Raw genomic sequence first — 27,198 nt, 5'->3', positions numbered from 1 at the left:
AGAGCTCCACTAGAGCTCCTCCTCCTCTTCCCCCTCCTCCCTCCTCCTCCTCCCTCCCCCCTCCTCCTCCCCCTCTTCTCTCCCCCCTCTCCTCCCCCTCCCCCTCCCCCCTCCTTCTCCTCCAGGACCACAGCACCATCTAGTACCAGTACCTGGGGAACATGCCTTTAACTTATGAGTCTGGGGAGAGGAGAAATACACAAATTTCTTTTTAGAGATAAAGAAAGCACTATAAATCATTTGTAACAGACTCTTAAAGCATAGTGATACAAACTATCCAGATACTTCTTTGGAGAGGCATGAAATGTGCTCTAAGTTATAAGACAACCCCTGCCATGCTCTGAAATCTATTTCATTTACTTAGTCTAGAGTCTCAGTTTTTTCCCTCTTGGCCATCATACTTATGAGCTGTGACATTTTTAGTGATCAGACCTTTCAATTATTTTAGACAACTAAAACTGCTTCTTAAACTGTTAAATACTTTTTTTTTTGGCCGAACCGGGAATTGAATTCAGGCCCTTGTGCTTGCCAGGCAAGTGATTATTCTACTGAGCCATCTCCCCCAGCCCCAAGATACATTTCATTTGCATATATTTAACATATACTCTAAAGAAAAATATTAATTGGAAAATACTTTTCTACAGATCTTTGAAAGTATTTTTTTAAATTTTCATTTTCCTGATGTTTTACAGTAAAAAAAAATTCCTTGAAAATACCAAAAGCAATTAAACAGAGTTTATTCTGGCAAACAGTCTGACAGCATGTTTTAGAACATTATATTGTTGTATTAGAAATACATTTAATTCCAAGTACTTCATAGGCTTTTTAGTAAAAGTGATTTATACTATTTAACAGAAAAATTTTCTTTAATTTGTTCCCAAATTATAAGCAGTTTGATGGCTTGAGCAGACCTTTATTGGCCTAATTTTAGTCAAATGGGGATAGCAGTACTTCCTCTGACTGCAAAGGAGATAAGTTGCCTCAGTGACACCCAAGGAACAGTGACCTCCCTGGGCTCAGCCAGCAATTTCCAGACCCACCTAACTGGGCAATAGCCCAAGCCTGCTTGTTGAAATGTCCCCTTGGACGAGATTACCAGGGAAAACTTGCAAGAGGACAAGAGATGCAACTTTTACATACTTGTTGGCTCAGCTAACCGCCTCCTATGGAAGAAATAAGGGGAACATTTTAATGCTAAGACATTAAAACAATTTATTTACAAGTGCTATAGTTCCAATAATTACAAAAGAATGTAGCCAATAAAAAATATGTATTTCAAGGAAACCAAAAGTTTCAAATGATATGGAAGCTAATTAGCTGGATTAATTCAGACTACTAAAATAATTAAAGATAAATATATCTTTTCGGATATAACAAGGAGTTTAAGCAAATAGGAATTTACTAAGAAACCATTTATTCTGTACCCTATAGTGCAAAAAATGCTAATATTTTCAGAATATTTTATACAGGTTGTAATTTCTACAAGACAAACAAGTAAATTTTCATTATTATGAATCACATGGCTTTCCTGTACCCAAACTATTCTGTTAGGACAATGTGTTCTTGTTAATAATCTTCCCAAATGACTAAAAGGCTGAGAAATGCTTTGAGAATCTTCAAAGATTCAGAGGGTATAGTACACATTTAGTGCTTAAATGCTTTCTTTGATAACAGATGCATTTATTTACAGCACTAAATAAATCAAACAGTTAGTTCCCTATTTATATATCTATTCTAGTTTTTCAGTACATTCCCATAAGCTTACTAAATACAAATTTTAAATTTCTAAGAAATAGGCTTTCTAGTTTTGTAGAAATTTAAGTGTGAAGATATATTTTGACATCATTCTTACAGGTGTCATTATTAATGTAAAAATTATAGCTCTCACAAAAAAGATGGATTTTTGGCTTCTCAATGCAAGCCTCTCACTGCAGGATCCCTGTCGCCAACCCCCCAATCAGAAGAATTGTCGCCAATCACACATTCTTCCAGGACCAGGACGGGCAGTCCTGGGGTACAGCAGTGCTTTCTGGTCTCCACCATTCCCTACTGACCTGAAATGCAGCTTGCCCTTTCTTCCTTAAGAGATTTCCTTGCCACTCTACTGCATTTGTGTGTTATTTCCTTGACTCAATAACAAAGTCAGAATCATAATAAACAATGCATTAAGCAATTGAATCATGAGGGGTGTTGGGAAGCTTTGTCTCCCAAGATGAAAAGACTGGTTGAAAAACCTTTAGGTTCTCTGCCCGATTGGTGATTTCCTTTGTCCCAGTGACAAATGCCCAGAAGGCAGAGCTGTAACCCTGGCTTTGTACCCTCCCTCGGGAAGCATATGGCCACACGGGTCTTCCCCCACCCCAGCCCCAGACAATAACTTCATCTGTCTACATGGTTACCTAAAATTCCCATTTTGTCTGTTTCACTTAAAACAATGTAGGCATCTGAAGAATATTAGCAAATATTAAGAATTTCTACAAGAGCAATTTTAATTATTTTGTGACATTGAATTGTATTCTAAACTTTGACAGGATATATTTATAAGAGCACTTCCAATTAGAGGATATTTCCTGGGGAACAATTTTTACACTTGATCTTAGCCAAAAGCCCGAAAACCCAAGAGAACAATATTTAAAAAGCATAAAATGGGCATGTTTTTCTCACAGAAGTGGGCAATATAGAGTGAGCTTTTCACAGGCAGTGGAAAGGATATGACTGGGTCAAAGCAGACAAGTTCTTTCACTTGTTTTTAATAGATTAGTTACATCGAAACTTCACATTTCACATTTAATTGGCAAGTAATTCCTATGTAAATTTTTGTTTCTGGGAAATAACTCAAACACTTAATTCCAGCTACAGAATTGACTCAAACCAACTCATAATCCAAACAAACATCACAATGAATTTTTCAGGACTTCTTCTATGTGCCCAAAAATGCTGGGGTCTTCAATTGTGGGTGTCACCTGGAAAGAAACAGTATCAGATGAGGGCCTCTCTACACGCGTTACGATAAAAAGATTACATGAAATGGAATACTCCACATTATCATGCAAGACTCATATAAGATGGAGAATTTTCAACGTGTTTCTTTTAAAGTCTATTTATAGTCTACTGAAGCAATGAATAAATGGTTCAATAAACAAAACCGTTGGCTGTAGTCTTTCTAAATATTTCTATAAATTGGCTTTCTACTTTTTTTGGATCTGTATTTGTTCACAGAAGCACCATGTTCTGTTACATTAGTACATTTTATTAGATGTTATTGATAAAATATGTGTATCTATGCAGAGAGTGTGTATACAGTCTATGTTTGACTCAATCTCAAGTTTCTTAAAAAGGAATTTCACTCAGAACAGGAGGAATAATACATACATCAAGTAGAACATTTTAAGCATCTATTATAAGCCTCCAATATTTTGCTTTCTCTTTCACTAACAACCATGAATGACTACAATAAAGGAAAGCATACCTTTAAATCGGCAGGACTGAGTTTGTGTAAGTATGTTCGAATTCAATTAACATAATTACTAAATAAATGTATATTCACACATTGGTTCTCATAATCAAGGATAGGGCTCTAACTAATCTGCCTTTCTTTTCCAACCCTCATCCTAAAGAGAGAAGCTTACAAATTTTCTTTTAATATTAAATATTTGTACAAGTATATATTTGTAGGGAGACCATTCATGCTTAAGAACAATTTTAAGAGTTTTATGAATACCAAATAGCTGGTGCAAATCATTTAAGGACTCAGTTTTAAAGACCCTTGAGTAGTTACCTTATATGGCTTGCCATTGACTAAGGCTGATAAAGTCGATCGTGGAATTTTGCCAGATCTGGTTTTGGGCAATTGTTTAACAAACACGGCATTTCGAAAAGCAGCCACCGGCCCAATATTCTGTCTCACATGTTTCACGATTTCTTCTAAAACCTGTTGTTCCGTTGCATTGATACCTAGGGAGAAAGTTGAAATGGTAAGCAAGGAATTAACTTAAGTTCATTATTCAGGTCCAAACAATCAGGAAGGACAAAGATGCCTCACCCTTCTTCAACACACAGATTGCTAAGGGAATGTGACCTTTCAAAGGATCTTCCTTGCCAACTACAGCACAGTCATCAACAGCACCATGGGACAGGATAGACTGTAATAAGAAACGGCATTCGTTTAGAATATGTATGCATACTTATGTGCGTATTTAATTTTAAAGTAGAAAAAAGTACATATCAAAGAGCTACCTGTCTGAAAATTTATTATTAATTCACATAACTACTACTGATTAGAAAGATTAGGATCCCCAAGGTAGTCACAAAGGCTGACAGTAATTAAATTACTTAGATTACCTGAAAAGAATGGTAATTGTTGCTTCATCTCAAGTGTTTATTAATAAAGTCAGAGAACATATGCCACGGTTATCACACACACTTGCTACCAGGGGTCCTACTGTGCTTTGACAGAAGTCCTGGCTACTCTCAGGAAGAATTCTCAATTGTCCCCAGGGCTACATAGTAAATTTCATGAACAGTTCCTTGACTGGCTACCTATCCAGGGAGAATTTTCCAGCACTCAAAGGGGCTAGAGGTGCACAGCAGTCCCTAGGTCACCTAGTCCTCACTCGCATAGGGCTTGCATTCAGCCTCAAGGCCTCTCAGAGCAAAGCACCTAGAGGTAGAGTTCTATCTGTTTACTAACCTTGAAATTTTAATTTTGTTATAAATATCTAACCATAACAGTAGTAAGAGCTCCGTTAGGTTATCTATAGGCAAGGTGTAGCAAAGCATATAATTTCCTAGATACATATAGACATCACAGAAGTCTTCCTTAGCAGATGACAATGAGCCTATCTAGGTAATAAAGAGAAATTGATTAAGCCTAAGGAAGAGGGTAGGGGAAAAGCTCGACAGAAGAATTGCATATATACCATTAAATCTCAGATAAGAAACTGAAAGAGTAAATAAGATCCAGAGAGAGAGAGAGAGAGAGAGAGAGAGAGAGAGAGAGAGAGAGAGAGAGAGAGAGAGAAATGAGTAGCCATAAAGTTTCAGAGGTAGATTCAGTGTGCCAGAGACTTAATCCAATTATTGTTTTAGCAACATTGCAAGAGCAATGAAGCATTTTTAGGAGTTGAGGAGGAGATGGAAAATCAGAATGAATTCATAAACAGACTTTACTTTTAGTGTAGTTCTAGAGTCACAGCCCATTAAGCAGGAAGCAGCCCTCCCATACACATAGCCTCCTTCCGTAACGGGCCTAGAGCACCGCAGTTCTTGCAAGCAATGAGCTAACACAGGCTCATCATTGTCAACCGTGTCTTCAGGTTATATGTGGGGTTCACATTTGCTGCATGCTTTACAGTTTCTCCCAAATACATAACACATGTGTCCACCACTACAGTATTATGCATAATAATTTTAATATTGTAAAAAAAACTCCAATGCTCTTCCTATTTGACCCTCCCTTTCCCTAACCCCCAGCAAAACTAACCCTTTGGCTGGCTCCAAGGTCCTTTTGCATAATATCAGATAATGGAATCATACAGTATATAAACATTTCAGGTAAGTTTCTTTTTTTCACCTTAGGGTGGATTTAGAAAAACTGTCTTACATTTCAGTGCTGAAAATAGCGAAGAGGATTTTTGTTGGTGGGCATTACAGGATATGCAAGGAAATCACCTCAAAGGCTGCTGTCATGGACTAAAGTTATGAGAATACTATAACTGGATGAAAGATGATGGTAAATTGGATATGACAGATGGATGAGCCGAGGGATTCTAAATTGATTGGATTGTGGCACCATATTGTAAACTAGGAAAGCTTAGTAGGACTGAGTTGAGGAGGAAAGACCATGTATTACTGCCTTGTAGATGTTTTATGTAAGGGATGCACTTAAGCTACCCAGGGGAAAGCAAATGGACACAGGATGTGGGAAGCAGCATAATCTGTAGACCATACATATACGCCGTTCTTCTATAAAGGGTAATGGCAGCTATAGGACTGCATACGATTACTTAAGGAGAAGAAAAGAAATGCCAAGAGTCATAAGGAACTCCTGATGTCTAATGGTCACATATAAAAGCAATGAACACAGTATAATAAAAAAGACAGCCTAACAAATGGGGTGTGTGTGTTTGCAGAATCCAGGACAACACTAAATACCCCAACTTTTTTAGATGATTTTTCTTTAAGCTGAATTAAAATTGAGGCTTCTCTTCTTTGAGCTCCTGGGAGACTTAATGAACTGATGTACTAGGACATTTGATTAGAAAAGCCAGATTCTACCACACAGTGTCCCTACTGAAGCACACTGTATACGCAGCATTACTTCTAATCCCTATAGGAAGCATCCAGTTTGAAGCATTAGAAAGGTTTCTGTGCATGTAGCTTTTGACGTCTATGGCGCCAAAGGGAGTACATGCTATATAAATTATTTCTGCAGTATATTTTAACTTATTTGCTGACTTCCAGATGTTCTTTCTTTCCAACTACCTAAAAAGCTTCTGAATACACATTATGCGGTCTACCCCACAGCATATTCTCCTATTGTGGCAGTGTTCTCAGTGACTTATTTGTGGCGATCTTATTTAACTTTAGGAACCATATTCTGCAAATACAGAGACACATCTCACTGCCATGTATTTACTATAGTAGTCATGAAAAAGAATACTTTGTCCGTAGCAAAGCAGACACACTAGAAAGACAAGAGCCTGTGAGTCAGACTTCACATGCCCTTAATGCGTAAGCAGCAACTACTTTAACTGTGTACTAGAGTTTTCATTGTCAAAACAAACATTTATTAAAGATTTTACTGGTGCTGGAAATCTCTGTACATGGTTTTTTAAATGTCAAAGTATCTGTTCAAATCACTAAAAAAAAATCAGTCACCCAGATATTTTACCAGAAAAAATAAATAAATAGGTCATCCCGATATTTCACCACCTAGTCAGTATAACTATAATTTTAACTACATTGAATGTTAAATCTTCTAGCTTGCTACTTTTTAACCTTGTTATTTTAATATCCCCATGTTATAATCTTTAGTGTTAGTGTTTTGGACATGTATAGGAAAATGCATATATAATATATAACATATAATACATACATATGAATACATCTCATAATTACTATAATATCAAACCTTCTTATACAGCCTACTGATATAAATTCTGGAAAAATTGTGAGACAGTATCATTTCATCAATCTGTACCACCTCTAAATAAGGTTAATTAAGGGCCAGCCAAATAGCTCAGTGGATTAAAGTGCCTACAAGCAGGCACAGGGGTTGGGGGTTCAATCCCTAGGCCTGATATGCTGGCCCTGCCCCCGGGGCATGCTAAGGCAATTGAGACTGGGTGTGGTGGCATGCGCCTGTAATCCCAGCTCTTGGCAGGCTGTAAACAGGTGGATCACTATGAGTCTGATCTAGTAGTGAGACCTTGAACACCCTAGACCCTTCCCTATAATGCAAATAAATAAATAAAGAAATAAGGTTCATTATTATTATGGATAAAATACTATATTTTGCTATCACTTAAGATGATGCCATAAAGGAAAGGAAACAGCTTTCCGCATTGGCCCCCTCTAATAACATTTGCATGCTGAGTAAATTTTAACAACTAAGTTAAGCTGTGGGGGACTCAGGTCAATAATTTCTGACATTGCCAGTTAAACAGAAGACCCAATGCTATTATGGGCTACTGGACTCTTTTAGAATATTTTGCTGAGTTTACACACCTATAATATTCAATAACGGAACTTAGGAAAAATGGGGTACACCGATGAATGTCCATTCTGTATCTGTGTATTCAAAGTGGTTGGGGTAGATATATAGTTGCATTGTCTTAATGAATAGAATGATTTGTTCTAATGGTGTTTGTAAATAGGATCACAAGTCCGCATCTTGTACAGCAATTAACCACTAAGAAGAATATATGCAGTGTATTATTTGTTGAAACTGTACTTCCGATTTGATTTGAAACTGTCTCATTGCTATCTGTTTATCAATAAAACTTTAGAAAAAAAATAAAATAAAAGGAGAGCATCCTAATATGCCTTAGGGATGTGTGAAGGACAGAAGCCAATGAAACGTCCTGCAAGGAGAACAATTGGAAGCCACACTCACACATTCCCTCCTTATAAAATCAATGAAGTATCCACAATGAGCTGGCATTTAGGTGCCTGCAAAAGTACTTAGCAGGTAATTGTCATGCTAGAAATGAGTATCTCTGTGTCATGTAATAGGCCTGGTTATTGCCTGCCATTTGCTGTTTCTGGCCTATGCCCATTTTTGTACATGTTATAATGGATTTAAAATGTTTCCAAGTTTCAATGGGTTAGACAACACAGGCCTTTCAATTACACTATTGTGGGGGGTACTGGGCCTCAAAATCAGGACTTCATGCTTGCCAGACAGGTGATATGCTGCTGAGCTACATCCAAGTCCTCAATTATACTTTTAAGCATTTTAATTTTGGAAGCGTTCTTTTAAATTAAGCACCTTCACAAAATACAAGGAATCACTCTGACACTGATACAGTCTAGAAAACTGTCAGAGTGTTTCTATGTTTCCATCAATATTCATATCAGTACTAAGGAAGTATTCAGCAAGTTTGAAATTTAAATAGATAAAAAATTTTTAAAAAATAAATCCATCAGTCATTTAATACTGAGTGGAGCTAAAATTCCGAAGGATCTTTGTGGGATACATAACCACTTTGTGGACATGTATTCATTATTGAAGAAACCATTCCTAAAATGAGGAGCAGAACAGGTAATGTGGAAAACAACGGAGTCTTGTTCAGACCAAATTTAGGAAGGGCAAGTTATATGTGAACATTGCCCTGGGCTTTACATGCGGTAAATTAGATACCCCAGTTCTCAGTGATATTACTGATATTATTTAACAACCTGAAAGTGAAACTTCAACTGAAAGAATGAAATCCAAAAGCTCAACTAGTTCTATGGATAGCTGTTCCATGAGAACCCCTGTCTGCGTCAGGAAAAGAGAACTGAGCAAGAAGAATCATGCTGGTTCCTGCTCATTTTGGCTCCCTCGTTCCAGAGAGCAGATTTCAGACCCAGTTTTCTTAAGGACCCCTTCAACTTCCACCTAGGTTTCCCAAGTGTCTAGAAGGCTGCTGGGCTTTCAAAGCTCTATCAACTGTCAGAATAGAACTTATTACTCCAGAGTTACAGAAGAAGGCTGTCACTTGTATCGAGATCCACAAGAACAATGTCCTCTCAATGTTATAGGAGCTATTCTGGGCCTCCTTTTTGAGAGATAAGGACAGAAAAGAACATATGCTCTCTTTTGGTGTGTGCAGAGTCTCACTACACAGCTTGAAATTGTAGTGATCTTCCTGTTTTCAGACTCCCCAGAGGCTGGAATTACAGGCTCTTGTCACCAAACCCTGTCTCGGTGGCTGGCTCTGTGTGCCCAGGGACGGGACAAGTGCGGCATGTGGTGTCAGGGATTGAATCCCAGCCCCTGGGCTGCCTAAGGCGGCACTTAGTCTGCTAAGCTATCTCGCCGGCCCTAAGAACATATACTTTTGATGGAATGATTTTAATCATATATGTGCTTGAAAGAGTATTTTTATATAGTGTGCTATAAATAATAAGCTTATTTTTACTTGGGAAAACTATAAAAGCATAGTAAGTTTCACCAAACATAAAAAGCAAAGTTAGTTAATTTTTCTGTACAAGTGAAATTTCAAAGAATTAAAATTCTCAGTTCTTATCTCAAAAAGTAAAGAATACATAATTCACCCCAAAGAATACTGCACATTAAATAGGAAGATTTGAGCAGATTAGTAAAAGCTGGTCCTATCATCAGTGTAAACATTTCATTCATCTATTAAATATGTTTGCTAAACAATTTTGTGAGGCAACAAGACTGTAAATTTTAAAAGATACCCTAAATATTGAGCTATGAATTGACACCAGACATGAATTGAGATTAAATTTCTTGTATTCAATAGTAAATCATTTAATTTATATAAAAAGATCTACTAAAGAGTGAGAGCCTGAGCAATGTCCTGTTACGTGCTATTAATGCTTTGAAGTCCAGTGACAAAATTTCTGTTAAATGACAGCAATCCTGGCACATTTTCTTTATTTTTCCAATTTAATTGCCAATTTTTTGCCTGTCTTAACTCTGATGTTTCATACAATGACAAGGATGTGAGTAGAAGCATATAAAGGTACAGAATAAATGTGATTGGTTGACACTTCTTTTTGCCCTAAAACTAAAATAAAGAAGCTGAGGCTTCTGACTGATAGTAAGAGCTGCGCATATATAATCTTCATATTTTGATTAGCTGAGTCTGCCAGAAATGCAGATGAACATTAAGTTAATCTTCTAGGAGCAAGAAATTAAAAGTTCACACAACCAGAACTACATTTTGCCAACACACAAAAAATGAATGAAGCATAAATTTTAATTTAATGTTATCACAAAATACACTTATTTAAGCACAAGATAATACTGTATTATAATAGCACACCCAAATCAATTCTGAAACATTTTATGAAGTTTTTTCTTTTACTCAAAAACACATTTGTGCGCATGCGCGCGCATGCACGCACACACACACACGCATACACACACACACACACACACACACAAAGCTAACATCACAAGAAGAACTAAACTGTCAAGTGCGGCCTCTAGGGAGGGTAACTATTAATGAGAAGAAGATGAATAAAACTTCTGAGTCTCTGTATTCTGTTCTCACTGAACTTTTAATCACGATGCTTTTTTCTTTCATCATTTTATAGTTTGCTTGCTCCATTTAATTTACAAACTATCTCAGGTTTTTGTTCTGGAGAAGATGTCACTGGTGCCTTCTTATCTCTTCCTTTAATTACAAGGCAAAACACAGTGGGTTAAAATAAACCGTGAGCACTTGAGAGACAACCTGATAATGAGCTCTTTGTTTTCATTTGTGTGTTTGGAAGTTCTGTGATTTTGCTAGCTTTTTTCTTCTACCTTTGCTGCATCCTGACAGAAAGGCTATCACAAAATGTGGAACTGCCAATGAATGCGGACACAAATCTCTAAGAAAAGCCTGCTGTGCTTCTAATGAGGCACAGGAATGAAGAGATCTGCAAAACAGGGTCTAGCCTCCTTCTTTGCAGATGAAGGCCACCAAAGACGGTGTCCCTCACTCCCCCAGAGTTGGCGCCTCTCCACAAGCCACAACAAATCAATGCCAACAGAGGCTGTGTGCCTGGCCTCCTCCAGGCCAGCAGCAGATCCAGGGGCATGGAGCTCAAGCTACTTTCCCAGCATCCACCAAAGAGCACCCAAGGGTTCAGTGCCACTTGCCATGCCCCGCAAGCCATGTGGTCCCTGAGAATGGATGGAACCCCAACACCTACCCAGAGGACCGGGAAGGAGTAGCTGCGGGAGTCAGAGTGAAAGGACTTTCAGGTCGGGTCTCACATAAGAGAAATTTGGAAGTCATCACTCCTTCCTGACACTAAATTAGAAGTAGAACAATTTAAAAGATTGAATTGTTCATTTATATGTTAGAGAGTAAGGCCACAGTGTGAACCACTCCCTCGACCCCAAACTGGAGAGACAGGAGAACACTTTGAATAACAAATTCTTGGAGTAAAAACTCCTGAGGAGCAAGTATCAGGGCAGGAAATTCTGAACTATAACAGATGAATTGTGGGAAGCTCTGTGAGGACAAATCTAAGCATTAGAACCTTTCAGAGGCCCTTCCCATTTACGGGTTTATTATTCAGAAGTCTAATAGAATATCAGAAAGTTTTCGTCAAACTTTGTATGTGAAGAACTATTTTGAAATGCTCCAGGACATTCTATTTTTCTTAACAAAGTTTAACATCAAGATCAACAATAATTCTGTCAGAGACTAACTCGGGTGTTTTAACAGAGCCTAACTGACCTGGGGAAAAGATGACGACCTAACTCTAGGGCCATCCAATCATCTGTCCCTCACAAGGTAGGAAAGAAACTGAGAAGTCCTGGAAAAAAAAATGTGTGTCCAGTGACAGGAGACTGAATCCAGAGCTAGAAGACACTTTTCTTCAACTCAGACCTTACCAGCACATCAATAAAGGCTTACTTACAGCAGTTATTTGTACTCAGAACATCAAGTTCATATTTCAACAAAAAGTAACATGGCAGTTTAAAAGAGAAAATGAAATAAAATAAAACCCTACAATTTCAAGAGGCCAAGAAAGCACTAGAACTAGTCTAACTTTAAGGAATTTTGGGATTATCAAGCCAGGAAATTCAAAAGCTACTATGTGTGTTGGATGCAGGACATGAAACTGTAGGATTTGGTGTTTACCCTGTTAGGTTTTGATCTTGCTTTGGTTTAATTTTGATGTATTCCTTTTCCTAGTCTTTTCATTTTAGAATGGAGATTTATACTCTCTGCCAGCATATCCTGGTCTTGCACAACTTGACTTTTAAAATTTTTATAAAGGCTCACTGTTCAATTTCACTGAGTCTTAAATGAAACTTCCGAGTTGGACTTGAGCGATGTTGGACCTGTTAACACTTGCAGACACTTAGAAATAGATGAAACATATTTTGCACTGTGAAGTGGACATGAACTTTAAACATGTAGGAGCACGACGCTGTAGTTTAGATCTGAAATGTTCCAAAGGTCCGCGTGTTAACAGTTGGTCTCTAGTTAGTGGTTCTGTGGATCCTGCTGGAGATGGGGGCTAATGAAAAATCTTAAAGTCACTGGAGTTGTGACTCAAATGGAATTGACAGATGGTGCCAGTCTTTTATAGGAAAAAAATGATCACGGACTGGAACCCATGAAATTATGAATGAAAGAAAATTTGCCTCTCTTCAAGTTGATCATTTCTGGTACTTTGTTACATGACAGGATGCTGAGTAACACAGGGATTTGAGGGGAAATACAGACAGCAATCAGAAACACAATGTAGGATGAACAGAGAAATGGAATATATAAAAGCCAAATTAATCAGAAGAAAGTATAGAAGAAAAAAATACTATAACAAAAAAGAGTGCCTTTTATTATTAAGTCCAGTTAATGGACTTACAATTGCAGAGGAAAAAATATCTATAATAGTAACAATATCTCAAAAATGTTACACATACACAAGGTAAGAACACCTGAAGAAAAGAACAAATAGAAACAGTATTTGAAGCAATAATAACAGGATTTCCTTAAAAAAGGTTATCAGTCACAAAAAAAATCACAGATCTAGAAATCTCAAAAAAGCAAACATTAAGCAGGGTAAATATATACTTTTAAAATGTATACATAGGCATATCATATGTGAACTTCAAGAAACCAAACATAAAAAATCTTAATGGGGAAAAACCCATACTTATAGGGGATCAAATATAATAATCATATGTGACCTTTCCTCAACCATATAACTGAGAAGAGTTTCAAATAAAATATTTAAATTTTTCAGAATAAGAAAAAACATCAAAAAAAAAAAAACAAAAAGGAAAAACACCAATCTAAATTTCTATATCCTGTGAAATGTTTATTTAGAAATGCAGGACTTTCTAAAGCAAGCAAAAATTCTAAAAGAATTTACCTGGAGAAAAAGATAGATACAAAAGATTAGAGAGGGGAGGAGGGGAGAATGAGAGTGAGAGAGAGAGACAGTCCCTACTGTTATTCTGGGGCCTTGGCCTTTCAGGCATTGTCTATGGCCTGACCTCAGCTATTATCTCTTGTCTGTAAATCCTCTCACCATTTTCTCTCAGGGACTACCAAAAGGCCAACAGATTCCTACAAAATCTACTAGAAGTCAAAGTAGGTAGAAATCCTGAAGACATAGGAGTAGGCAGAGAGTTCAGGAACAAAAACAAACCGATTGGGAAATACCTCAAAGGATCAACAACTGGGATCTTACCTTATTGAAAACATTTCCACATCAAAAACAAAATCATAGGGGTCAGGGAGATGGCTCAGTAGAATAAGCACTTCCCTGTCAAGTGCAAGGGTCTGAGTTCAATTCCCGGTTCCAAGAAAAAAAAAAAAAATCATGAACAGAATATAAAGAAAATCCATTACTGGGGAAAAAATATCTTAGCCAAGTGTTTTATCTAGAACACATAAAGAATTAAAATAAATCAGGCCCCTAACATTCAAAGAACCAATCCGAAATGGGCATCCAAAATGGATACATACTACTTAGGTGAAGAAATATGAATGTCAAATAACTGCATGAAAATACATTTATCATCATTGGTCATTCAAGAAGTGCAAATTAAAGCAACACTAAGATTTCATCTCACCCCAGAAAGAATGTCTATCATAAAAAACAAAATCAACTAATAAAAATTACTGTGAAACTGTGGGTGAATAGAGAACCTTGTCCGCGATTGCTGGGAGTGTAAACTGATACAATGGCTATGGAATCAATGAAGAGTTTCTTCAAAAAATTAAGATTAGCAGTCCAATTTCACCTAGCTATTCCTCTTCTGGGTATTTTTCCAGAAGAAATGAAAACATCATATCACAGCAATATACGTACACCCATGTTTATAAGAGCACAATTTGTAAAACCTAAATCTTGAAAATGACCCAAATGTCCATGAACCATGAACCAAGCAATTGATAAAAAAAATGTGGTATTTTTTTTTCAATGTATTTCGTACATGATCTTACTATAAAGCATGGACACCTAGTGATCCTCCTGTTTTCAGCCTCCTTAGCGGTGGGATTACACCCAGTCTCAGTGGCAGGCCCAGGAAGAAAGCTGATGCAGCAGGTGGTGCTGGGGGTTGACCCTGGTCCCTGTGCTTGTCTATGCAGGTGCTTGGTCTGAAGAGCTATCTCACTGGCCCAGCTGAGGTATTCTTATACAATGGAGCATTACTCAGCTATAAAAAAAGATATACCAGACACTTTTATAGGTAAATGAATGTAACTAGAGACCATACTCATGAATGAAATAAATCAGACTCACATGTGTAAACATCACAATGTCTCCCTAGTATGAGAAACTGACAGAGTAAATAAGATACCAAAGGTACAATAGAGGCTGTGAAAGGGAAAGAAACTACTCAAAAGGAAAGAGCAACTGAAATGGGAGAAAAGAGAAAAAAAGGAGGGGGCATCAGCTAAGATATTTGGACTACTAATTTCTATTCATCTATTTAGAGAAACAGTTAATGCCCGTTTGATCAATTTTGTATGCCTGTATCTGATAATCTAAACAGATAACTTGAAGATAACAATATGTGACATAACCACCATTGATAATCTACTACCATTTTGTTTTGAAATTCTATATCACTTTTTATTATGTCCTTATTCTCTTTAAAACTCAAAAAACACAGGCAAAACAAATTAGAAATAAGAGGCTAAGAATAAAGATGAAATGGAATCCCATAAAATGTTCAATAAGAACAAAAACACAAAGGAAGACAGCAAAGAAAAATGGTAGCAAATAGAAAACAGGAACAAATATGGTAGACAATAAACTAATCAGTAATGATAACCACTCCATGTAAATGCCCTAAGAATGCCAGGTAAAATATAGCTGATGTGAAGAAGTTTGCAAAACAACACTCTACATGCTTAAAAAATTCATTTTAAATATGAAGACACATGTAGATTAAAGTAGAAAAATACCAAAGATATACTATAGTAAAATCAATCAAAGAAAGCAGATGTAGAAATATGAATTTCAAACAGAGCCAACAAATTCATGAAGAAATATAATTCCATTGCCTCTCATGGAATCATCCTAGGAGCTGATCTCATGGAAGATCTAGGAATAGGCCCGCAGTACATCAGCAAAGACACACTTATTAATATGCAATGTGTCTTAAAGGCTGGAGATGTTATCAGAGGTGACATTATTGCCTAGTATGTATTAGGCTCTGGGCTCACCTAAGTAGTGAAAGACAGAGAGAGAAAGAGAGAAAGAGAGAAAGAGAGAGAGAGAGAGAGAGAGAGAGAGAGAGAGACAGAGAGAGACAGACAGAGAGACAGACAGAGAGACAGAGAGGCAGAGACTCAGACAGAGACTCAGACAGAGAGACCAAGAGAGACACAGAGAGAGGAAGAGTAGAAGGAAGGAAATTTGGTTTTGAAAATGCACACCTCATTTTCACATTCATAATAATATTAACAACAAATATTAATCCAGCAATAATCCAATAAATACGGAAAAGCACTCTTAAAATGAAGAGAAAGAGGAAGTTTTCAGAAAACAAATGGAACTGTTGCAGAATTCAAGAGATCAGCAAGAGACCAACACAGAAACATGAAGATTTAGGTAAATCCTGGTCCAGGGATGAGCGCTGAACAAGGAAGAAGATCTCATTTTTATACAATTTGCTAAGGTGCTTGGTCTTAGGCAGGGGGGACATGTGGGTGGGCAGAAGGAGAAAAAAAGGCAGTTTGTCAAGCTGTGACAGTTTCTGTACCTCAGTGGCCCTTCCAGGGCATAATAGGATGTTATGGGAACAGGACCTTATAAGAGTTTTCTTACAGGGACAAAAGAATTTGTTTATATATGTATTAGAACAAAGAACAACAGCTGTAGGGAGACATTTAAGAAATTTGGCCTTTTCTTTTTAAATCCTGCCTAAGAACCAAAATACCATGAAAAGTAAACAAAGCATCATTAAAAAGAAAGGGAGAAACATCATGGGAAAAAGAAGCAAACAGAAAATAAATAATAAATTAGCAGACATAAATACAAATATGCCGATATGTTATTCAATGCAAAGTATTAATTATTGAAATTGCGCTAGTAATCGGGTTTGAAACTGTCTCATTTCTATTTGTTTCTTAATAAAATTATTTTTTAAAAATATGTTATTCAACTGCTCTAAAACATCAGGAAAAGTTAAACATTGTTAAAGTTGATGAAAGTAATGGCAAATATCAATTAAACGTTCTCAGAAACCTCCGCGGTCCATATTGATCCAGATAGGTCAAAAAACAAAAAGCCAAAAAGATAAGTGGTGCAATCATTATTCAAAATTGAACAGTGGTAATATGCTTATCATACAAAGCACTCTTCCAAACCAAGAAATTATCATAGATTTGATGACCAATATGTAAAACATCAATGCATCATGAAGTAAGTTTAATCCTAGGAATGTAATATTAATTAAACAGTTAAAATTTAACAGCTTAATACTAGAACTCATATAACAGAATTTAAACACACACATACACACATATACATACTGACAAACCTATCAATAGATGAGAAAAAAAAAACATTGAAAAGTTTTAATGTTAATTCATGACTTTAAAAAAATCTCAGCAAATTAGGAGTAGAAGAAATCTGAGCTTGGAAAAAGACATCAACAGAAACATCTATAAGTGACATCATTCTGTAAAAGGGAGAGAATAAAAAATAGTTAAAAAATTAGGAACATACAGAATTTCACTAAACAAAATAATAGGAATTCAACAATGGTGGTTGTATTACATATTGTTGTATTCAAGTTAGTTGTTTATATTATCAGATATAGGCATGCAAAATTGGTTAAAACACTTATAAAAAATTAAAAAGAAGACAGAAGAACAGAGTAAGTATTAACTGCTCCTTTCAATAGACCAACAGAAATCACCAGTACAGTTATCCAAGCTATCCTGTGTATATACATATGTTTCTCTTCCCTTCCTTGCGTCTTTCTTTTCTCCTTTTCCTACTGGATATTTCTACCCTAAGATTAGGAATAACACAAAATTGTTTGTTTTTACTATTCTTAACTAGTGTCATACCAGAGTTTTTCTTAGTTCAAAAAGGCAAGAAGAATACCTAAAAAGGAAGTGTCTTGATTACTCTTCTCTCATTACTGAGACAAAATACATGACACCTCAAATTCAGGAAGGTTTAATTAGCTTACAGTTTGTGCAGGTTTCAGTCTGTACTCAGCTAGCTCCAAGGAGGAGCAGCACAAGGCAGAGGACAGTGATTCATGGCAACAGGAAGCACAAAATCCTCAAGAGCAAAATGGAGCAGTAGAGAGAACAAGCCTCTCTCCTTCCCTTATACAGCCTTCAGGCTGCCTGCCCCAGGGAGGGCACAACAGTCACACTCATGAGCCCCGCACTGGATCATGAATCGACTGCATGAGGCTCTGGGGAGACATCCAGGTACAAACCAAAACAGGAAGGAAGAAAACTATTCACAGACATGATTGTATACAGAAAAAACTTCAAGAAACCTTAAAAAATATGTTCACAGACATACATTAGCATGCAAATATTATTTTACAAAAATCAATACTGCTTTCAATTCACTAGCAATAAAAATTTGGAACACATTTTAAAAAACAATTTTATAATTAAAAATTAAATATTTGACAATATATCAAAAATTCAATTGACTATAGTCATCAATTTAATATACATAATATATATTACAATATGTTATATATATGTATATAACAAAATTCAGAATCTCTATTTTAAGTAGTGTGAAATACTGATGCATTGTATTGAAGAAGACCTTAACAGATGGAGACAGCCCAGCAGCCTAAGCACCTGCCTGGCAAGCACAGGGTCCTGAGTTCAATAGCTAGTACAAAAACAAAACCAAGGAGAGACATAAATAAACAAAGACATGAAGACAGATACAAACTTCATGGATGAAGATACTCCAAATGGTGTATGTAGCCATTGTTTTATCTATAGATTTAACACAATCCTAATCAAAATGCATGTGTGGATCCACTGCAACAATGGGAAGCTCCTAATGAGAATGAACGTGGAAGAGACAAAGCATTATTGCAAAGGAAGAGCGAATGCAGTGGGCCCGGTCACACCAGATCCCTCTACCCAGAGCATGGGATGCTCTGCTGCGGTAGTCTGCCCATGAGAAAACAAATGTTTAATGAAATTGACGAAGTGCTTTTCCAGGGTGACTGTGCTACGTCATAACACACTAGAAAGATGTGCGGGCTGTTCATCTATTATCATCTGATTTTTGAAAAACATTCAAAAGAAACAATAAGAAAAGACAGTCTTCTAAACACGTGGAGCTGAAAAGTTAGCATCCATTTAAAAAAATAATTGTCAATGTGCACACCTTGCACTAGGTAGAAAAATACGCTGATGTAAATTTAAAAAATACAAAGTATGCAGTAAAACTTAAATGTAAAATTAGAAAGATGAATCTTTAAAAAAAATCTCAGCAACTTTGGCTTAGGGAAGATTTTTCAAATGTGAACTGAAAATATGGTCTGTAATAGGAGAAAAAAAGACATTATCCTTCATGCAGGGGATATTGAAAAGATAAAAACACCAGTGACAAGCTAAAATTTTTGCAAAGGGCCTATTAGATAAAGGAAAATATAAGATATGGAAAGAACCCTTGATAGCAAACAGCAAATAAATTTAATTTTGCTACCTGGGCAAAATTTATCATGTATATCACTAAAGAAGATGCATGAATGGAAAATAAGCATGTATGAATAGATGCCTAACCTCATTACTTATAATGTAATTGTAAACAAAAATATAATGACATATTATACACCTTTTAGAATTGTTTAGATAAAAGGAAAAGAAATTCTGGAAAGAACAGAAAGCAAATAATAGCCCGCACATCTTTCTATTGTGTTATGACGTAGCACAGTCACCCTGGAAAAGAGTATGACAGTTTCTTACAACCCTAAACGCATCCCTACTGCACAGCTTAACAGACACACTCTAGGTGTTTAACATAGAGAAGGGAAATCAGTTTCTACACAAGAGGTTGTTCTCTAATGTACACGGTGCTATAATTTATAATTGCCTAGACTAATAATTAACTCATATTCCTCAAATGGATGAATGGATGCAGAGGCTCATTTCGCAAGCCTTGGGATGGGGTGCAACACAACAGTATGAAACGATGAACTACTGATGCGCAAAGCAGTGTGGATGTATCTTAGATATACTTCTTAAATGAACTAACTTTGTTGAAAGGTTTCAGTAGTATATCATCCCACTTATACGGAATTCTAGATTAGGCAAAAGTATTGGAAAAGTAAAAACTGGGTGGCTATCAGTTACCAGGGTCAGAATACAGAGATCACTTAAAAAAATTTTTGGCAGTGTTGAAATTTTTATTTATCCTGTCTGTTGTGATAGTTAAAAGAATATATAAATGAAACACTGCCTATAACACTGTTTTCAGTGTAGCTAATAAATCCCAAGAACTCTGACTGTTTTGTATATTTGGGAAGAGAATTTTAATAATGTATTGCCAGCATTTATCTCTTCTCCTTCAACTTCAACATACACTGGCTTTTAATCTTTACTTTTTTCCCATAATTTTATTGAGAGACAAATAGCAATGAGACAGTTTCAAGTCAAATTAGTAGGACAGTTTCAATAATTAACACATTGCATACTGTCTTCCTAGTGGCTATGGCTTTTAATCTTTAAAAAGTATAATTCTCAGAAGTGAAAGGTTCATATTCTTAACATTTTTACATTATTAGGATTTTCTGTTGTTTTGGTTTATAGAACATCATTTAAGTATTAATAAAGGTGATGTTTATGTTTTTTACAGAATTGAATACTCATTACAAAAAAATAAAATAAATTCAAATAATTAAAAGGACATCTGTCTATCTATCTATATTCTTAACTTTGTAGAGGAAAGTAGAATTTACTGGATGTGAATTTTAAATTGTAAAGCCACTTATTTATTTACTTACTTATTTGGTGTAAGGGCCAGAACAGCATATGGCAACAGGTTATCAAACCCAGTTCCTTAAAAGGCCAAGATATCTCTCCAGTCCTGTAAAACTACTTTAAAATAACTTTAAGATCTTTATGTAAATTAAGAAGTTTCTCAGTTTGAGAATAAAATAAGATGTTTAAATCTCACATCACATGAAGTCTATATGTAAAACTAATTATCAGTCAGGAGTAAGTCAAGAACCCAGAGTCAATTAACTAGTCAATTGCAAGAGTTAAATGTATACAGCCTCTCCTATTCAATAAATAATATACAAGAATGGGCACAAGATGCAGTTCAGTTTTACGGCCCTGGATTCAAACCCCACACACAGAGAGATAGAAATAAAAGAGATAGACAGACAACAAATATATGAAAGTTTTTAAGATAAAAGGTGTGAAGAACATTAAAATCTACATAGAAGAAAGTCATAGATATAGGATTAATGTCACTTATGCTCTACTCGAAGAATTTAGGTTCTCCCCAGGTGCAATGATTTAATTTCAATATTTCTGCAGTTCAGTACTATTTCTGGGAACAACCTGAACTAGCACATCAGTACTCATCAATACCTCTTCGATGGCACCTGCAGAAATCCTGTGTCCGGCAACATTTATGACATCATCAACTCGAGACATGACGTACACATAGCCTTCTTCATCCATATAGCCAGCATCCATTGTGTCATAGTATCCCTGAAAATAAAAATAAATAATGCTTTATTAACAGGCATTGCTGGATAATGTAATTTTAAGCTTGGTATAATATAAAGTGTGATGAGAATAGATTGGCTGTATTCATTTGACATTTTTGTAGCTATACAATGAAATTAAATTAATTTTGGTTTTGAAATCTTACTAGAATATGATTGCTCCTCTAAGGGCCATGAATAAAATAAAGTGTTCTTATACATGTTCAAGTTAAGTGTTTGAACATAAGAGTTGTAAAGTTTATGAACTCAATTACTTATTTAATAAGAAGTAATGGCTCAATATTTCCAATATACTTTTGCATTGCAAAATAGTTCTTTAATAAAGTTCTACTCTAATTATATTAAATTTTAAAAGCTTTAACCTCCCTATGAATAATTACACAATAAGTCACTAGTTTATTAGCAAGGATTAAGATTTTAGACTCAAATTTCAGTGAAAATTTAATAGTAAGAATGAAATTTAATTTTTACTCAATTTAAATCATATTTTTTGCTGCTCCAAAAATCATGATAGAGTGAAGAATTAAGAAGAATAAGAAACAGAAAAACATATTACTTTCTCTAATGCTTATTTTGATGCCTCTGTTTCTGAGCATTGGTTTTAGCAAACTGCTGCCAGGTCAGTGTGTGTTTCTTAACCTTTCTGTGACTCCACATGCTTCTATGTTACGTGGATGAACTACACTGCCTCACAAGAATTCTGCGTAGCCTGAGTGAAACGGTGTAGAGGAAAGACTTTGGTTGGACCTCTTACAGCAGTTGCCATGGTTTTTACTATTACAGAGGCAAACAAGAGCAATAAACTCTCAAATTGGACTATTGTGGCTCAAATCTCAGCTCCATCACTGAAGGCCTGTCTGATTTATGCCTTTTGTGCTGTTATGAAGCACTCAGGTGAGAGGTTTGAGGTTGGGTAACAAAGTACACAATTACTCCATGTGATTAAACCACATGTCCAGGCTTGAGGGGGATTTGTTTTTGATTTGACTGTTAAGGATAACCATGTCAAAATCACATGCACATATTTGCCATTGTAAGCTTATAATTAATCTTATTAATACCTTGATAACTTAACTAACACCCATCAGGTAGATAGATTGGACTAACTAGGGCCCTACAGACTGATAAATCTTCCCTGACACAGTCTCTTAGGGGAACATTTAATCTACGTTATTGAGGTCTTTCAAATCTGAGCTGTCTTTCTAAAGAAAGCCATTTTGATCCTTGTCATTTGTCTAGTTGATTAGGTTATTTGTCTTTTACTCAAAAATAATAACAAAAGAATACTAAATACTTGTGGTAACTATTTTATTAAATCCCAATCATCCATTCCTCTTTACCTATGGCATAGTGAGGTCAAAATACCCCTCTTATTTGAAAAAAAGAAAAAAACCAAGAGGACAGCAGAGAAGAGGGCAGGTCCCTGATATGTCGTACCACCGAAGTATTATTATGAGTACAAACTACCCCACCCTGACATGGAGAAATAAGAGGTAAATAGCACAACACAACCCAGGAAGACAGTCTCTGCTATTCAGATGCTGCTGGGGATAGAATGGGCATTGAGAAATAGTCTTTTTCTTGTATCTTGATTTTTAAGTGGAATTTTACAATAAAGAGCTCAGGAAACATTCAGAAAAAGATGCCAATATACATAAAGGTAGAGAAAAATATAACTTCTATAAAAATCACAGTAATGTTATTCAAATAACCAGGTGTAGAGAATAAGAGATCTTAATCATATTAAATATTTCTGAATAGTTACTGCCAATTGGCACAAAGGAATTCAGTGGATAAAACAATAAAATTTTTTTAAAAATGGATTTAACAAAATTTATCTCAAAAGCTCTGATATTGAGAGCCTAGGAAAAACTGTTAAGAGATTTGGATGTTTTTATCTATAAGAAATGGAAATTGTCACAGATTAACATTTAATAGGATTTTTTTGTTTTTTGTTTGTTCGTTTGTTTGTTTTTGGTGGAACCAGGGATTGAACTCAGGGCCTTGCGCTTGCCAGGCAAGTGCTTATTTCACTGAGTCATCTCCCCGGCTTTAATAGGATTTTTGATTCATAATTCTAGAAACTAATCACTCAACTTAATAGGGTAAAGTTAAAGAGAAATATATAAGAAAATTTAAAAAGTATTTTAAAATTCTTACAGGAAATTTTTCAAAATACAGATGCTTGAATGCTTCCTGGTTCTTCCAGAGTCCTGAAAAAGCCCCAGGTGGTAACGGCAACCTTATGCACAAACACAGCAATTAAAATTATGATAAAGTGATAATAAAGACAAATTGATTGGAACTATCACTTTTCCAGTGTTGTGGATAATTACAATTCAAATCTGACATTGAAATGGAAGCCAGAGTCTGCTGGGCAGATCATTCTAATTGAGAACTAAGTAGTTGGCCATGTCACAGCACAATTATTGATAAATGGCAGTAGTTTCTGGAAAGTAACAAAAGTCATCCACATTTGGCATCAAACACTCATTAGCAATAATCACCATTTCAATAAGAAGCTCAACATCTGCAAAAATGAATTAAGAGGCATGACTAAATTACTTTCTAAGAGAAACGATTCCATCATAAGAAAATAAATTCTTTTTTTTCCAAAGGATCAAGATAATAAACCATCACCTGTGCTTATATATACAGTAGAATGTTCATGTTACTCATCCAGTGTGCAATCCTAACTTTGATGTGCTTCACTCCCTTCCCATTGTCCATCTTTCCATCCCATTCTGACTACTCAGCAATATGTATTTTCTCACTTCTATGAATGCACAGAAATCTTAAGCATTTGAAACATAAGATACCACATTTCTTGCTTTCCCAACAACTTCTATATATATTACTGTCCCTCATAGTACCGAATTGGTGTTACATGTATCACAAAGGTATGTATTTATGATCTGTTTATCAGTGTTTATATACTAAGTGAGTAAGTTCTTATCTTGATTCCCTGTAGGAAGTGCCTACCAATAAAGACAATCACTTTAATTGTGTTCTGGTCACAGTAAATGTTCATATTTTATAATTTGAAATTTTAAATACTATAAAACTTGAGAACTTTCAAAAACTCTTCCATATTTATAAAACAAAAATATTAAGTACAGTGATGATTCACACTGCATGGGTGAAAACAACACTAAAATAGACAAGGACGTAGAGATAATTACTGTCCATCTAAAGAGACATCATATATCCTTTTCAAAAGCAGTGTTTCCAGTTCTAATAGAAACAGGGCCAGCGAGATAGTTCTGCAGGTTAAATGCCTGCTTTGGCAAGCACAGGGATCAGGGTTAGATTACCAGTCCTGCAAGCCACACCAGCCCCTCCCCAGGGGTACACTGTTTGGTGACGGAGTCCAGGCAGGCGTGGTGGCCCATGCTTGTAATTTTAGCACTGAGGAGGCTGAAAACAGGAGGATCACTAAGAGTCCGAGCTGCATAGTAAGACCCTGTACCAAATATATTTTTAAAAAGCCCTAGATGTATAAGTGGTGGTCAAATGCCCACCCCAGCATTAAAGCCTCCACGTACCTTAATTGTAACTCTCATATCTTCCAGGAAAAAAAAAATGTTGTTAAAAATGAGATCAAGCCAGACAAGGTGGCATGTGCCTGTAATGCGAGCACTCAGGAAGCTAAGACAGCAGGATCCCCACAAGTTCAGGGCTAGCCATGGCTGGCTACACAGTGAGCTCCAACCATGCCTGAGATACATAGTACCCAATCGAAAAGAAAAGAAAAAAAAAGAAAAGAAAAGAAAAGAAAAGAAAAGAAAAGAAAAGAAAAGAAAAGAAAAGAAAAGAAAGTGTGTGGAAAGTGCCTAAAACTCAGCAACCAGCTTGGCCAGAGGAGCTTGGGTGCCTGGCCCACACCCCTACGCTTTGGGGTCAGGCCACTGGGGCAGCAGCCACACAGTAGGACCTGGACTAGAATGCACATGATGGACAGGTGAGACCAGTTGGAGGGAAAATTCTGAATATGAGCCAATACACAGTTGGTAACACATGGTAATTTAGGTGACCAGTACTGTGTTCAGAGAAAAAGACACATGGAATATAATCAGGAGTGTGGGATCACCTACTTTTTGAAAGCTATAATTTTGCTTTATCTTACTTTATCTTTGCTCTTATCTTAATTTCACATTCCTTTCCCTTTTCATCTTTCTCAACTTTTTTCTTTTTCTTACTCAAATCCTCCCCCAAACCGAGAGACTAAGTTCAGATAAGCCTGTGAATCATCCTTCATTCTTTCTTTTCTACTTCTTTGTGTAGTTACTCCATCATGTATGACCATTCTTTGTTCCACAGCTCTGCTTTTATTTTCTTTCCAGTTATCTTTGTCCTACATACCATCCTCCCTACATTTCTACGACAGGATAAATCCATTCTAAGAAGGGAAAACACTTTACATACAAACTCCTCATAATTGGTTCTATTATATAACTATGGACTCTGCTCTTATGCTCTAAAGTACAAAGTCAATATTTACCACAGTTGGGCAATTTCTAAATTGTGCTTAATGCTACCATCCTTGTTAATTATACATCATTGCTATATCATTGTTAGCTAGGATGTCATATTCATTGTAATCAGTTGTTCTCCCTATGTAGCAGTATTGGCTAGATCTGGGATAATAACCTCACCAGAGCCCTATACCAAAATAATGTGCACTGAAGCAAACAGAAAGCAACATTCCACTCTCAATTAGTTGAGAAGCTTGGATCTTGGGACAGACAAAAATCAAGAATCTCCCACACACAGAAGACATCTGAAGAACATACTTTCTCCTCCAGAGGCCTTAAAACTAGAGATATAGCTGCCTACTTAATTAATTAATTAAATTTATTTTTTGGTGGAACTGGGGATTGAACTCAGGCCCTTGAGCTTGCCAAGGAAGCACTTATTCCAATGAGCTATCTTCCCAGCCCATATAGCTGTCTACTACAAAAAATCACAAGGATAAGTACAAAAAACAAAATAAAATTTCTTGTACTAGAAAATGACAAGGTAAAGGATTAAAATGCAATCTCAAATATTCAGCACACCCACAAGAAGTCCAAAAGATCAACATAGAAGAAATTGAAAGTCACACCAATGAAATTTCTGAAATGATAGCAACTAAAGTAAAGGAATAACTCCATGAAGCCATAGAGGAAATCAGATCAGAAATAATATCTAGGTAAAAAAAGAAATGACAACCATAATGAAATATTGCTCAGCTTATCTGAAGAAGACAAAGATTCAAAATATAGAGGAACATAAGAAAATGATTGAAACCTTCAATGAAAGATCTAGAATGATGCAACAGATTCAAAGAGATATCCATTAAGTTAAAATTTCCAGTGAAAATTGACAAAATTGCTTGAATAAAACTGAAAGACTTTCACACCTTGAGGAGAGAATTACAGTTATTGATGTTGAAAGGAAAGATCTCTTTAAAATAACAAAGAACCAAGTAATAACGATTCAACAGCTACAAGATGACACAAAATAAAGCAATATAAGACTAATAAATGTGAAGAAAAAGCAAAGTCAGCACAAATGACAAAAAAGACTATATGAAGAAGTGATAGTAGAAAATTTCCCAAATTGAAATAAGAATCTGACATACAATTAACTGAGGCACATAAAACTCCATTTAGCCATTACTAAAATAAATCTACATGCAAACATATTAGACTCAAGAAATTCAGCACAAGAAAACATATTAAGGATATCCAGCCCGGCCCAGGCACAGTGAGTGTGTGGGAGAGCTTCCGGCTTCCCTGTGCCCGCGGGACCCCTCCAGACAAAAATTCAGGCAC

General features: G+C 36.0%; 1 protein-coding gene across 1 annotated transcript in view; it reads right to left on the bottom strand.

The window, feature by feature from the left end:
- Positions 1–747: 747 nt before the first annotated feature.
- The window catches only part of Acss3 (acyl-CoA synthetase short chain family member 3), a 213,141-nt gene continuing 186,690 nt past the window's right edge, over positions 748–27,198 (bottom strand). Inside the window, exons 12-16 of the mRNA XM_004623760.2 lie at positions 23,543–23,624; positions 21,243–21,365; positions 4,043–4,142; positions 3,779–3,954; positions 748–2,963 (exon numbers count right to left, since the gene is read on the bottom strand). Coding sequence (XP_004623817.1) covers positions 2,895–2,963; positions 3,779–3,954; positions 4,043–4,142; positions 21,243–21,365; positions 23,543–23,624 — 550 coding nt within the window. The 3' untranslated portion in view covers positions 748–2,894. The remainder of the gene's footprint in view (positions 2,964–3,778; positions 3,955–4,042; positions 4,143–21,242; positions 21,366–23,542; positions 23,625–27,198) is intronic.

This window comes from Octodon degus, unplaced genomic scaffold (assembly GCF_000260255.1).
Source record: "Octodon degus isolate 3935 unplaced genomic scaffold, OctDeg1.0 scaffold00004, whole genome shotgun sequence".
NCBI classification, from domain to species: Eukaryota; Metazoa; Chordata; class Mammalia; order Rodentia; family Octodontidae; genus Octodon; species Octodon degus.
Note: the sequence above shows the minus strand (reverse complement) of the source record. Positions and strands in the feature narration are given on the sequence as shown.